Source organism: Penaeus vannamei, chromosome 10, assembly GCF_042767895.1.
Source record: "Penaeus vannamei isolate JL-2024 chromosome 10, ASM4276789v1, whole genome shotgun sequence".
Classification (NCBI taxonomy): Eukaryota; Metazoa; Arthropoda; class Malacostraca; order Decapoda; family Penaeidae; genus Penaeus; species Penaeus vannamei.
In genome coordinates this window covers 1,965,772-1,980,771 of record NC_091558.1, presented here as the reverse complement: position 1 = coordinate 1,980,771, position 15,000 = coordinate 1,965,772, and the positions used below count along the sequence as shown (strand labels likewise).

General features: G+C 35.0%; 2 protein-coding genes across 8 annotated transcripts in view; one reads left to right on the top strand and one right to left on the bottom strand.

Moving 5' to 3' along the window:
- Positions 1–3,466, top strand: part of LOC113802919 (E3 ubiquitin-protein ligase PPP1R11) — a 32,328-nt gene extending 28,862 nt beyond the window's left edge. Inside the window, exon 5 of the mRNA XM_070126215.1 lies at positions 641–3,466. Within this exon, the coding sequence (XP_069982316.1) occupies positions 641–657 (17 nt within the window). The 3' untranslated portion in view covers positions 658–3,466. The remainder of the gene's footprint in view (positions 1–640) is intronic.
- A 2,237-nt stretch (positions 3,467–5,703) lies between these two features.
- Positions 5,704–15,000, bottom strand: part of Fbw5 (F-box and WD repeat domain containing 5) — a 30,291-nt gene continuing 20,994 nt past the window's right edge. For 4 of the 7 annotated variants that reach the window (XM_070126203.1, XM_070126207.1, XM_070126204.1 and 1 more), the window contains 5 exons: positions 13,013–13,133; positions 11,111–11,202; positions 10,791–10,941; positions 6,614–6,788; positions 5,704–6,441 (listed from right to left, as the gene is read on the bottom strand). In XM_070126203.1, coding sequence (XP_069982304.1) covers positions 6,615–6,788; positions 10,791–10,941; positions 11,111–11,202; positions 13,013–13,133 — 538 coding nt within the window. In that variant the 3' untranslated portion in view covers positions 5,704–6,441; position 6,614. The remainder of the gene's footprint in view (positions 6,442–6,613; positions 6,789–10,790; positions 10,942–11,110; positions 11,203–13,012; positions 13,134–15,000) is intronic. The other 3 variants (XM_070126205.1, XM_070126209.1, XM_070126206.1) reach the window with 1 other exon arrangement.

The window sequence follows — 15,000 nt, the reverse complement described above, 5'->3', positions numbered from 1 at the left end:
TGAATAAAGATGGATTTGAGGAATGGTTTAAAAAATACTTATGTTCATAAAAGATGTATGAAAGGGGTATACTGGCTCTCACTTGCTGCCCAAACCACAGAAATTTGATCAGAAATATTTTTCAAACAACAAATTCCAAACAACCAGCAACATGCTACTGACATATACATAGATAGTCTTGTTTCCTCTTTTAATTAAACCAAAAATGCATAATTTATCATCATTAGAGTGTAGGACATGATAAGGTCCAGACATTTACAGAAATCATTCCACACCTTTTCACACCCACATATTATAAATGGTTTTGTATATGTTAATTTTTTTTCCAAAAAGGTAAGTCTAGTGGAGTAGTAACCTTGTCCACTTTTGGTTGGTCCTTTTGAGAGTAATGTTTGGAATTAATACTTTTGAGTTTTTAACATCTCTGCAATATTAAGACCTTTGAAACTGTTGAAAATATTTTCTTTTAGAGTTTAAGATAAAAAGATCTTTATTTTTCTTTTATACTATATGCTGATTTATACAGCACACTTTAAGAGTATATGCTTTCCCAGTTATAATATTGTATTGTATCAGAACATTGTGACTGCTATAATAGTGCTATGATTAACCTTTGAGGCATAATTGTTTCACATTGCAGGATCGGCTGAGAAGTGAAAAGTGCACATAGGAAACCCTGAGAGTGTTTTCTGGGGGCATCGAGTATGTGGAGTACTCTACTCCTTGATGTGGAAAGAAAGAGTATTCCTGCATTATTTAAACAACTTGCAGTTTTAAATGTGTTTCCTTCTCTTAAGCACCAAATCCACTATTCATCCATAATATACATTTAATTTGTTCCTTCAGCTGAATCTTGGCCAAAGGACAGATTCTATGCAAAAGCTTATTTGTTGACTTGTCTTCCCTCGGATTTTAAAGGATTGTTTATGACTAGTGTGTGGATCCTGTATTATCACTCTTTGGTGTACGTTATTATCATGCTGATTTTTGGTGCTTGTGGTCCTATGCCAAAAAAAAGGAGAACAAAATAAAAAAAAGGCAAGGAAATACAGATTAAAATGTAAAAGTGTATGGCCTGTGGATCAGAAAATATGCTATACTGTTTAAATTTGTGTGGAGAGAATGTGTAAATGGACATATGTATAGGTATAAAAAGGCAGAGATTTCCTTATCTGATTGTCAAAATAATGCTGTCAGTTGCAGTATTATAGGACTTGTTTTTAGTATGTGGAGATAAGAAGATGGCGATATAGCAAAGGATATTTTTGATAGGAAGATTTCACGAAACATAAAATGTTACTGGATGGCTGTCTTGTGGCACTGTACATATTCCAGGGAGCAGCGGTAGAAAAGATATTCCAAAGATGCATTCGTTGTATATTATGTGATTCATGTTTCCATGTTAGCGTTGAATCCCCATTGTAGTTGTTTGCTGTCTTGGATTGTCTGATGTATTATTACATTACCGTTTAAATTATTTCTGTTGGTGATCATTTTAGATATCTTTTTGCCTTCTTTCTCAAGATACTGCCATATGTGGATGTAAGGACAGCAGTTCCAAGTGAAACATATTAATTCTTTAGATGCAAAACTATACCTCGCTGATAATTTTATTTCTCAAACAAGAGGCTTCAATAAATACTGGAAGGAATAGTTCTCCTTTGCCCTTACACTTTTATTGCAGAGTTTATGTACATATCAGCTCTTTCCTTAGTATGTAAAAGCATATATCAAAATTAAAAGTTCAATCTTTTTTTTTTTTTTCCTTATGATGAAAAGAAAATTGAAAGAAAATAAAGGTAAATCATACAGTTTCCTAACTGTGAACTTATCTACTTTAAAACAGAAATAAAAGGAAAGCACAACTGATGCAGGGGAAAGAAGGCTCACACACCGTAAAATGTTGATTCCAGTTGTGATACTGCTGTGAAGCTGGTTTAGAATGTAGCTGTGACAGAGGGAAGAGAAAGAGTGAAAAATAATCTGTTTGGAATGAAAATGCTGAAGGGTTAGTGTCTGATTAAGGGACACCAAATCCACTTGCTGTTTATTTGCCTAATAAAATGGACAAGCATTCATCACCCACAATGTGAAACTGGGATTTGCATGAGCATCTTTCCTTGAGGAGAGTTTTAAGGTAATATCTGATGAAAAATTGATATGGTAGTACGAAACATTTAGAAAAAACCTGTAGTCAGTTTTATATGCACAATTTATACCTTGAATATATCTCTTGGCATTCAGTTGTAGCTTGATTTTTGTCTTGAAATTTAAGCCTTTGTGATTCCTCCACATCTTGAACAGTATTCATGCTTACTTTTTTTTTCCTTTTTGTCTCAAGAGGTGTTTTGATTATCTAGGTTGGACTCGGGCAAAATAATGTTCATACAATACGGCTTGCTCTGCTTAGTATAATAAAAAAGGAAAATACAACACAAGGCATGGAATGGTTGTGTATACTGTAAGTGTCATAATAGTTAACCGTGTTATTGAATATTAGTTTAAACTATGTTCATAACAAAATTAGTACCTGGAAAATGTAGAGTACCTACTAAAAATGATTTTATCATTATGGTGGTGATAATAAAAAAAATGCAAATTATTATAATGTTTTGTGACTTTGATCTTGACTTTTCTGTTTTATTATTCACATTTTTCAAGCTGTCATAATCGCCCAAGAGAAATTAATTTCTCAGACAATAAGAGGACAACTTTTTTACCTCCCCAATCAGTTAATTCCTAGATGATCAAGATGCTTCTGTATATACACACACCGTTGCTTATGTAAACTGCATTCCCTAGTAGCTTAGTAACTTTTATTATTTAACTGGTATCAACTAGGATACATCACATGCATATCAACTACCACTTTTACTAGATTGCCTTCCATTGTATGTGTGCGCGTTTCATGGCCATCTGTGCTTGCTTAAACTGATTTTGTGTTCTTTGGAAGTGAAAGTTATATTAGTTGCCTTAGATGCTAGTTTATTATGATTACATTTATAATTTATTTGATTTTTAATCTTGAACACAATACTGTAGAATATAAGCTTCAGTATACATTATATATTTACTTTATAGTAATGATGAACACATTTTTAATGACCTTTTTGTTTTCTTTTTCTTTCAATCTTTATTGAAAGCTGGAAGAAATGCTAGATGTAATTGTCTAGTTTGCAATAAGTAGTTTTGAAATCTTTCCATGTACTTCTCCCCCCCCCCCCTCCCCCAGTTTACCTGTATTATTTATCACATTCAGAACTTTTCTGTAATCAACAGCAGAAGATCAAAATCTTATGATGAATTAAATTGAGTTGCATTGCTGTAAGTTGTCATTGTTTACCTTCCCTTATACCAAAGAAAAGAAAAGAAAAGAAAAGAAAAATCTTTTTTCTTTCTTGAAGTTTACAGCAAAGAACGGAAATTTTTTCAGGTGAGCTCTATTAATAAAATCTATAAATTGAAATTTGTGTTATTGGAAAAAGAGAATCCTTCAAGGTTCTTTAATATATCTAATATCTATAAATCCTGCAAGTATTAATGAAATATGGCAAAACTATCTTTAAAATGCATTACAAAATACATAACCTTAGCCCATTAACTCAAAAAAACGCCAGGTAAAAAATGTGGCTAGTGGATGTGATCTCGGGACTATTGGTGCACATAGATAGCTTCCCCCGTCTGTGCCCCGGCTCATTTGGTAGTTTGTGAGGAAAATTGTATTTTGATACAATTTAAAAAAAAATATATGATTTCTAAAGGTATACTTTCACTTAGGTCCTTTGGCCTAAAAGTTTTATCAAAGAAATGATGCTGCTACTATCGGAGAAAAACAAGCTCCATCTGATAAACTGACGGCATGGGAAGGGTCATTTGATGCCACCCACTACTTTGTCCACAACAGTCATGGCATGTATATACATGCCACCTGGTGGGATGTGCTTAATCCAAATACAGTAAACAGAGTAAGAGAGAAGACAGAATAATGTGATAAAGCAGAGAAAGAGAAGAAAGGAATGAAAATGTAGAGAGGAAAAAAAAGGAAAGAGAATATATTAGAAAAACATGTGAGAAGTATAATAAAAAAAAAAAAATAAATATAATAAGTGTGAAAGAACTCAGAAAAAATGGCAGAAAAAATGTTATTGATAAAAAATGAAAATATTACAAAGAAAAAATATTAAAAATAAGCAAAAATAAGCAAATATTAAAAGTAAACACAAAATAAAAGAACTAGCCTGGTCATTATCTTTACTCTCACTGTTTCCATCACTTTCATTGTGACAAATTTATGCCAAAGTAGGTATCATGCCACAAATTCTATAAAAAAACAAAAAAAGAACAAACTAACATCCTGGGTATTAAAGATCCAGAGGATTCATAAATTTCACAAGAACAATCGCTAGATAATTAGGGTGTTTCAAAGTTTTCAAAGTAGCGCAGGCTACCTAGGTCCAAGTAGGGGGCTACCCAGGTAATGCCTGGCAGCCAAGCGCCAAAGGCGTGAGGTGAAGTGTAAATTTTCACGGGTGCCGGCAACTTTTGAACACCCTGGAAAATGAGACATCATATATTTCTTACTCATTTACCATAACTTTTGTCAACATGTCAGTGTCTATAAGATACAATTTCTTAAAAGCAACAGGGGAATATGGCTCCTCTGATTGTCAATTGATGAAAGGTAAAAAAAAATGCCAAACTCTGCAAGAGGGAGAATTGAAAATGTAGAGAAAAAAAAGAAAATGAGAAGATATTTGAAAAACATTTACCCGTAGAATGTGCTGAAAATATTACATTTGTTGCCCCCTCCTTATCTCCAAGAGCTGCTGCTTGGGAAACACAGACCACACAATTGTGCACCAGCAATTTCAGGTCTTGCATTTAAAAGAAGTTACTGATTAATCCCAGTCTAGGTAGATAAATGAATGAATGTATGTGTGTGTGTGTGTGTGTGTGTGTGTGTGTGTGTGTGTGTGTGTGTGTGTGTGTGTGTTTGTGTTTGTGTGTGTGTTTGTGTGTGTGTGTGTGTTTGTGTGTGTGTGTGTGTGTGTGTGTGTGTGTGTGTGTGTGTGTGTGTTTGTGTGTGTGTGTTTGTGTGTGTGTGTTTGTGTGTGTGTGTTTGTGTGTGTGTGTTTGTGTGTGTGTGTGTGTGTGTGTGTGTGTGTGTGTGTTAAATACTAAATTATCAGAAGTGCTTGGTGACCAGATAATGAAATCACTATGCTGCTGTCTATTTTTCTGACTGCTTAACTGTGAATTATAACTGTGAATTACTAAATACCATTAAACCTACAATATGTAATATTTCTAGACTAAAAAAAATTTGCACAAAAGGAGTGTATTTTAATATTGTGAAATGTATTTCCAGTAACGGAAACAAAGATCTTACGAAGATTTACAAACCTCAAACCAGAAAGAAAAATATGTACCGTATTTGCACAAAACTTGCATCAGTTTCTTGTAAACTCGATGCATAATTACATTACCTTACACAAAAATTTATAAAAATGCATAAAACTATAAAAACAGATTCATGGGCCTTTGGTTTACACTAAAAACGTGAGATTGTTTTCATTTACATGTATCAATAATGTCTCAATTTTTCCCAGTCAGAAAAAAAAAGAGAAAAAAGTTCACCCTACATATATTCTTTTATTTCTTTGCTTTTTCATGCTGGATAGGATTAGAAAGTATTAAAGAAAAGACGGAAGAAGACCATTTATTTTCTTAATTTGTTTGACTTCATCGACATGGTTTGCTGAGTAGTGTCACGGTGTCTTCCCATGGTAGCTGGACTGCCAATAATAACATTAAAAAAATATGAAATTATTTACAATGTGCTCTTACTGTTTACAGCCATATGAAATGGATATCAAAATTTCAGACTGCATAGCCATAAGAGTTGAATAGAATATCACAGCACACCTAATAATTAATACAAAATTTACATTCACTCTGAATATACTTGAATGATTAAAAAGAGAATAAGAAATTGATAACAAGCTTATTTACATAAAAAACTCATCATTGCAGTAACATAACAGAGTATATTTATATCACAAAAACATACTATTCACTTTATAACAAAAACATAAATTCACTAAGGATCTGCCGTAAAAGCCAATTCTTTTTGCTTTTTAAATTTTAAATACATCAACCTATTTATATATAAAGCTTTTAAATTCTTGTATAACTATATATATATATTTCTGTTTGAAGGTCTTTCCTAGCAAGGGTAGTTATCTTTCAAGGAGATCAGCCAAGCGTCTAAATCCTACAGGCAGTCAGATATGGTTCACCTATTACGTAAGTCTAGACAGAAACAGGTCAACTATGATGCAATGCTGGCCAGGACCGAATCTCCTTCTACGAAGCATGCCACAATGCGGGTAGAAAACATCTGTTCTTCCAAACCAGACATGGTTAGGAATTACTGAATAGCTGAAATGGTTTCGAGGAAATTAATTCATTACAGCCTCCCCTGCTACTGAAACACAGCACTTAAAAGCAAATTACCTGCTTCACAAATATGTGAACTTGTTTTGACAATATACACTATCAACATCTCAATTTATCATTAGCTTATATATATAAATAAGGCTGTATCTCTCACTTCACTGCGTTACAAAGTAAGTGTGCGGACTGCTCACTTTCTCCGGGCTTATGGGCGCCTCAGCAGGTTGTAGTGGCTGATCAGGTCTAGGGTGACTTATGCGAAGCTCCCTTGCCATCCGCACTTCATCTAAGTTAACACCCAATTCTCTTGCTCTCCTTCGTGACCTCCAAACCTGATGGTGCATATCCATTTTAGCGTGACTGATAGCAGGTGAGGACACGTATAATATAAGGTCCACATCTGCAATACACTAACATATGTATAACCTCATCCACATACAAACAAACAAACAAACGCAGGTATATGTGTGCGATATGTAAGTGTACGAAAAATTGCCATTCTAGTAACATGACATGTTACAGATGCCTTTCTATTTTGCCTTAACAGAATAAATCAATATAAAAACCAGTTGGATTCGGTTGTGTCATAGAAATCACGGTGCTGAAAATACAGGCAGTGGCTTACATAAGAAGCCAACATATCCTGAATGCAGCGCGCACAAACACCTATGAGCAGTGACAAGACTGTGCCTCCCCTTTGCAATGTTATTTTGTGTAAACTTATTTAGCTTTCTTGCCATTTTCCAATGTCCATATTTGTCTTTTGATTTGCTTTATCCATATGGTAGTAGCTTATTTTCCATGCACAGATTCCATATCATCTCTCTATGTAATAAATAACTCATTGAAAAACAAAACAAAACAACATTTGGTTATTTGTGCCATATATCTTTTTTTTGTAATTTTCAATTTTCCATAATACAACCTGTGCCTCTGGTCACAGTGGCCAAGAATACAGTGCAAAGCATGGAAATGGCTTCCTCCCTGGAGCTGGTGCTCATCCAGTCATGGCTTATGCATGTTATATTCGTTCATCAATGGGAGTAAAACTAAAGCCCCCTTTTAAGTGCCAAATGAGTCAAATCACACTCCAAGAGGTTTGTACACTCGTAGCAAATTTTTCTGTCACCCTGGCCTTCGCTCATGACGGCAAATTTGCGTCACCCAGCGTGCAGCCATATTATCCGATGATGGCCTATTCATGCCACCCAGCCCTTGACCTAGATTTTTCCATGAAGGGAACATAACATCATTCAGATCGTAAGGGTTAACCCCTCTGATCTTCATGATGTGACCCTCATATCATGAAATTTTTTTGCTTGAGGTGCAGGTGAAACGAATTGCTGTCGTGAGTTTTTCGGCTGAAGGCTAGGTTGACGGAAAAGACTCGCCATGAGCGCATAGGCCTCTTGAAGTGTGATTAAACTCATTTGGGGTTTACAAAGGGGCTTTTGTATTATTCACATCGATAAATGAGTGTGGAATATAGAGTCCATGAGCCATGATTGGAAGAGCACCAGCTCCAGGGAGGAGGCCATTTCTGTGACTGGCAGTGCAGCTTGTATTACAGTAAATTGAATATTCCAAAGAATAAAAAAAGGACATATATAAAATGTTACATATTTTTATTTGTCTTGCACTGCGTTATGGACTACTTAGAGGGATGAAATGGAGACTGCAAACAAAACAGTTTAGTACCCTCTAGATAAAGCATATCAAATGACAAATATAGATATTGGAAAAGGGCAAAAAAGTTTATACTTATGCATGAAATAAGAGTGTTTGCATACACCCTGTTGTTCATGAAAGTCTAATGCCTGATATTTGGGACCATGTGATTGCTGGGAAGCAACTGAACCCAAGAGGTTAATGTGAAAACTTTCAGGTGGCAAAAAATCACTTGGCCCATTCTTATACCATCCTACACTGTTATGCCAAAATGTTCACTGAATTTACAATTTCTTTGTATCAAATGATGGTTCACCCAATTTCAGTTTAAACTAAGCATCTGCTCTGCCTCTGTGGCCGCCAGAGAGCCCAGAGCCCTTAATGCCTGGGTCCTAATAGCCTCGTCTGATGTTAGGACCAAAATCTAGTCAGGGATTACTGCCCTTCTGGCCAGGCCAGAGTCCCATCTACGAAGCTAGCACTAGATGTCAAACATTATTTGTCCAGATCCTACAATTCTCTCCAAAGACAATAATGATTTGTTGTCTATGACAACCTCAGTAATTTGTGAACTAATTGTTTCCACCTGATGTGGTACTGACATCAAGGACAGACTATTACCAACCAGCCACACATTTCTAGACTTCATGCTTTTACTCTAGTACATTTCAGACTTGATAACTCAAGGCCTATGAAAATGGCATTTTGTATAATTCACACAGCTTACTTACACACTACTTAGCTTAGCTTGTAATAATAATAAGCTTGTTACCATATATGCTGTGGAATAACATGGATTAACTTCCAAAATGGGAGGCTGGGCAGCCAGAAGTGGCTCTGGAAACAAGGCCGAGTCTGTATAATGAAATCTGTGCTTAAATCACTTCAACCATTATTATATATATATTTCAATTGCTAAATATTTACACTAGCGTCAGTGGTGTTGGGGTAATGAGATGCCACACAACAAGGGGCCCATAAGGCTAGCCCAAGCATGTCCAAAAAAGTAAGTCAGTGAGACCACTCCTACAGTAAGATGAACTGCATATCAAGTGAACCACAGCGCATCTGCATCTGTGAAAAATGTTGATCAGAACAATATTTAGAGCTACAACGTGTAGGATATAGCAGTGAAACACAGAGGCTATGCGTACAAAAAAAAGAAACCTTAGCATAAAAAACTACAGAGATGAGGTAAGTCACGAAACAAAAAGCACGGCATTGCAACTTCAGTACAACTTGCTAAATTTCTATTCTATCATTTGCACATATCTAAATGTTACCATAAAATAGTACTGGTAACAAAAACTATCTGTATGAAAAATGATCTAATTTCTTATACCACAGGTGAAATAAAAATCTTGATAAACAAGATCACACACATACAAGAAGGGCTTTGTATATGTGTGCTGTCTGGCTTTGTAATTCCATGGTATGCTAATAAATAGTGCTATCCTGGCAACATTTCCTAAATTCAGGGACATCTGGTGAAAATCTTATGTGCCTATATGTTTTTCTCTTTTCTTTTCTTTTTTTTTACGAGTGGATCAATCAACAAGAGCCTCTCCTAAAAGTGTATTCTTGTTCTATCAACTAAAGCCTTGGAAGGACAATCCACTTACCTTGTATCCTGTTTATATGCCAATACCTATACACCTGTCAAGTGCTATTCCCATTCGGCCTATTGAAACAATACCTGGTTTCTCATCAGAACTTTTTCAAAATTCATTTTCTTTTATTTTTCTTCTTGTTGCATTGAGGCTAAATAAGAGTACTTTCTTACAGGTAATGCCAATAAGACGGACAACTCTGCATGTACAAAAATGTAATTTCTAATGAAAATAAAGGTAATAATTGGTGGATACATAGTGCATTGGAGTTTTCTGCTAGTTTTTCAGCTCGAGGACAGAACAGATTCCATCATTTGTGACTCCTCAGGGCAACACCCACTGGTGCCACAGGTACATATTTTCCATTTTAGTGACTAACAAAGATAGAAAGGTAAATTGAAACGAGTTGCAGTTCGAACAGATATACTTTTAAGGCTCTAAGTGACAGCCATTTTAGTTGTTTATAGATGGGCTGTTTGGCAAAATGAACTACTCCAACTCTTTATCTGTTTGCCATGCAACACTTTGTGAAACATTTTGTAAGGTCAATTGTTTACTTGATTTTGCCATGTAACGCATGGTGCGTTTTGCCTGAGTGGATGCAAAGACATTTTGTAAATGGCAGGCTTTTTTGGTGCATTTTTGTCACACATTTTTGAAAAAAAAAGAAAGGAAAGAGAGAAGAAAAAAAAGAAGAAAAAAAGAAAGAAAGAAAGAAAAAAGATGCAGCGACCATTTTCAAAAGTGGGTGCTGATGAGAAACCAGAACTTTTTTTAACAGGCCTTATACACAGTATACTAAGAGCATGCAAAAAGGAGGTAAATCGCAAGACATGTAGCATCAGCTTCAAATTATTGTATAAGACATTTGTTACTTAGCTATACACTTCTTCACTCAGAGAACATTACCATAATCACCACCGCCAGTAACAGCGACAACAACAAACACATGCCCAGAAATTCCAAGGTGATCATGAAAACATAATTTTCAGTCTTTAAACAAAGAAAAAGAAAAGGAAAAAATCTTTCATGTGTATATCCTTCGCCTACACCAACCTTGATCTTGTTGTCATCACTAACAGTTACAAGCATTTCTGGATCTCTCGGATTAAAGGCAACAGCGTTAACAACGTCTTTGTGAGGCAGGCGTGACAAGCACACTCCATAGTGCCGTTCCCAAACATAGCCATGTCTGTCCTCTGCTCCACTGGGAAGTAATATAAAAAAACATTAGGAGATGCAAAAAGTAAAAAAGTAAAGCAGTCAATGCAAGAATTGTGAATAAAAATTAAACAATCCTGACATTACATTCTTATCATTACACCTTATGAAATGAAAAATGTAACAAAAACTCACCCATGCCACTGTATGCCTACCTGGCCACATAAAGATGAGAGACGTCTAGGAATATGAAGAAGCACTCATCATTTGGAGTGTATGCTTTGTGAGATCGCAGCATTGTTCCAACCTGTTTGTAGAAGTGATAAAAATGTTCACAGTACAAGATAATGCAAGAAATGTAATATTTACATCACCTACAAATCCCTCATACATATATATATATATCTTTTGTGATGGCCATAGCTGAGAAACAATTTTTTTTTTTTATACATAAAATTTACTCTTTGGTATCATTCAATTAATCAGATTGGTAAATTAATGTTATCTATAAACTTCATCTCAACCACAGAGCAAATCCATTTTTTGGTAAAAGCCTGGGAAAGCCTTAATGACATCAGAACAGACACTCCATCTCCCTAAGCTCTCTGTCCTCAGGGTTATTCTCAACCCACTGTGAATTTCGGCTCTTGTGCTCGCTATATGTATGCATGCGCTCTTCATTACGAGCAAGATTTTATGTATACTCCATGTACAGAAAAAAACTCTGCTTTATATTATTAATGTGGTAAATTATGGATTATAGTGATACTGATAATGCGGTATATGATCTCTAATAATTTGACGTTTTCTACAAAAAGTGATAGTTTTACAAAGCAAAACCTCACTTGAAGTTTTCATAATTGTATTTAGCCTTTTGTACTTGCCGCTACCTACTACTAGTAGAAAAAAAGTGTATAAGTGGGGGTACATAGCACTTACGCCTTATCTGACCCCTCTGCCTCACCCTGTCAACGGCTCCTCCTAAGCTCTCCCATTACTTTTTCACTACTTGTGTGGCTGCTGTCAATGAAGAGAACACATATAATGCTCACCCATTGCCCTCGACCACTGCCTACCTATCAACTAGTGGGTCTCTTCATGGCCCTACTCTCCATCATGCCTTTGTTTCTTTAATCTGTCCTCTGGCAAGGTCTGTGGTGATGAGACATTGGTGTCAAGGAGAAAGAAAGAAAGAAGAAGAAGAAGAAGAAGAAGAAGAAGAAGAAGAAGAAGAAGAAGAAGAAGAAGAAGAAGAAGAAGAAGAAGAAGAAAAAAAACTTGACCAGGAACATAGACTACTAAATGCAAGAAAGCACTAAAGAATATATATACACAAATTTACTTAATTGTTCATAACAATTTCTCCATGAAAAATACTTTACAACATAAATTCTTTTGTTGATGAGAATTATTAAATGATACCAAAGAATAATTTCTGGCCATCCCTACCTTCCCTATCTATTTAGCTTATATTCTTTAAACAAAACTCTCCTAATTCAAGAACACATATGACCCTATGCTGTTTGACTCTATCATAATCTGACAATCTTTACCATGTGGTCTGCTACCATGATGAAAGTATAATGTTAGTTCTAGAGGAAGCAACACTTATTCAGTTTTTTTCCTATTACCTACTGTTTCTACTTCTTATCAATATGATTTTAAAAATCAAAGTATATCAAAATCATCAGAGAACAGGTCTATTACCTAACCACAGAAAATAACATCTAACAGGTTAAGTAATCTGATAAAATAATTTCATTTTCCCAAGGAATAAATGGTATTTCATAAAAAAAAATACAGAAAATAATTCATCTGTAGTTAATCAGTGTTTCTGCTTGAACTTCAAACTGAAATCTGTAAACTAAAATTGTATTTGCATCAAAATGACAATAAAAATGTAACAACTATGTTAATAGTGATAATGAACATAAGGAAATACAAAGCAAAAAAACAATTTTAAATAACAAAATACTCCATCAACATTAAAATCACCAATACCAACTACTGATCATACTATTAAAGGAAATAAAATACTCCAATTAACCCTTTCACTACAATGATCCAATCTTACCCTTAATTCAGGAAACTACCTGAAGAGTCTACATTACAATTACCTCTGTTAATGTGGTGAGATCTATTACATGCAAATCAATTCCTTCCGCAATTCGAGGAGGATTTAAGGGGTTTTCAATCACACAGTTTGCTTGCCACGGTCTACTGTTGACATACAAGTACCTGCAAATTAGGGTCTTATATTAATAACTTACTAACTACCCTTACATTTACCCATCAACTGTTAAAAGGTTAAATATAAGCGATTCATGATAGATTGAAAAAAGGAAGTGTATTCATGAACAAATAATATGTTTTCTGGGAGAGACACCCTAAACTGTTTTGCAACTGGAATCCATAAGTGCACAGGAATTTGAAATGAAATACGAATGTTTCTCAAGAACAATTTCACAAGGCAGGAAATGAATGACCCATATCTTGCCCTGTGAAGTAATTCCCACTCACTTATAAATTTTGGCACACATAGTTCTATTCAGTCTGAAATACCATTGGATATAGTCTATCACACTAGGTGTCCATCATGATCAAACAAGAACAAGTTTCTTAAAGGAAGTTAACCCACTGCCATTGTGAACGCACAATGTCCATGGCAGTTTTGTTTTGTGATTTGTGCTTACATATATATGGCTCCTCAAGTGCTCAGCCACCATGGAGTCAATCAGTTGGCCTATGTGACCTCACCTGATTTTCCTTTTCCGTGAATTTCCAGATATTTTTTCTACTGCTATTATTGATACCACTATTATTGTAATCATAATGCTATCTACAATATTTATAATAAAATTAGATTTTTTTTTTTCTAAATCAAAGAAAAGTGTAAATAAGTGAGAATAGGTAGGACTAATAATTGACACTTATGGAGCCATCTATGTGTAAAGGCACTTGAAAAACTAAAATTACAAAGGACATTTATGTGCAAAGGATCCTAGCCCTAATGGGTTAACAGTAATTTCTTACAGGGGTAACTAGAAAAGAATCAATGTTAATTTCCAGCAAAAAGAAAGAAAGAAAGAATGAAGGAAAAAAGGGAGAAAAAAAAGCAATATATAGACCCTAGATTCCTTCGCCAAAGCAAAAGTTTTCAACCTCACTATTATCTAGTTTACGGGAAATGTTCACCTAGTTAACATCCCTAAGTATTGTCAGAAATTATCATCTAATAATACAAGTGTTAATACAATTTCAAAAGAAGGTACATGCAAGGCTATCTTCTCTACCAAGAAAACTATGAAAAGTAAATGCAGTTTAATGTCAAACTTCACCTTCATATCAATGTCTCTAAATCGGAGATCTTCTTGTATACTGACAGTTATTACTTTATATACACACACAGGCTTTTCATCTAAGCTAGGATAAGACTAAATCCACAATGATTACAAGCAACACCTTTCATTTCATATTGATGATCTGTAAAACATTTTTGTTGCATCAAGATTCCCAGGCAGTTGAATAATTTTATATAAAGCAAAACAGTAAATTTTAAAAACTGTTTCCCAGGATGTTCTGATGAATCAACCCTTGGTAAATCTACATCAACAAAGGTGTAAGAAAGTATGTTGGACCTGGATCTAATATATTTCAATACTGACCCTTATCAAATGTGAACATGCTGTCATCGGGGCAAAATGGCCACAGGCCGGATGACGCAAACTTGCTGTCATGAGAGAAGGCCAGAATGACGGAAAAGACTCGCCAAGAGTGTACAGACTTCTTGGAGTGTGATTTGACTCATTTGGCGCTTAGAAGGGGGCTTTATCATTATTTCCATCGATAAACGAATGTAGAATGTGATGTGCGAAAGCTGTGACTGGGAGAGCGCTGGCTCCAGAGTGTAAGCCATTTCCATGCTGCGCACCGTATTCCTGGTCGCTGTGACCAGTGGCGCAGGTTGTACTACGGAAAATTTAAAATTACGAAAAATAAGGTATATGACAAATAACCTAATGTTCCATATTTTTTTTCTTGCACTGAGTTATTTACTACATAGAGAGATGATAGAGTCTTGTGCAAGGAAAATAATCTATTAACA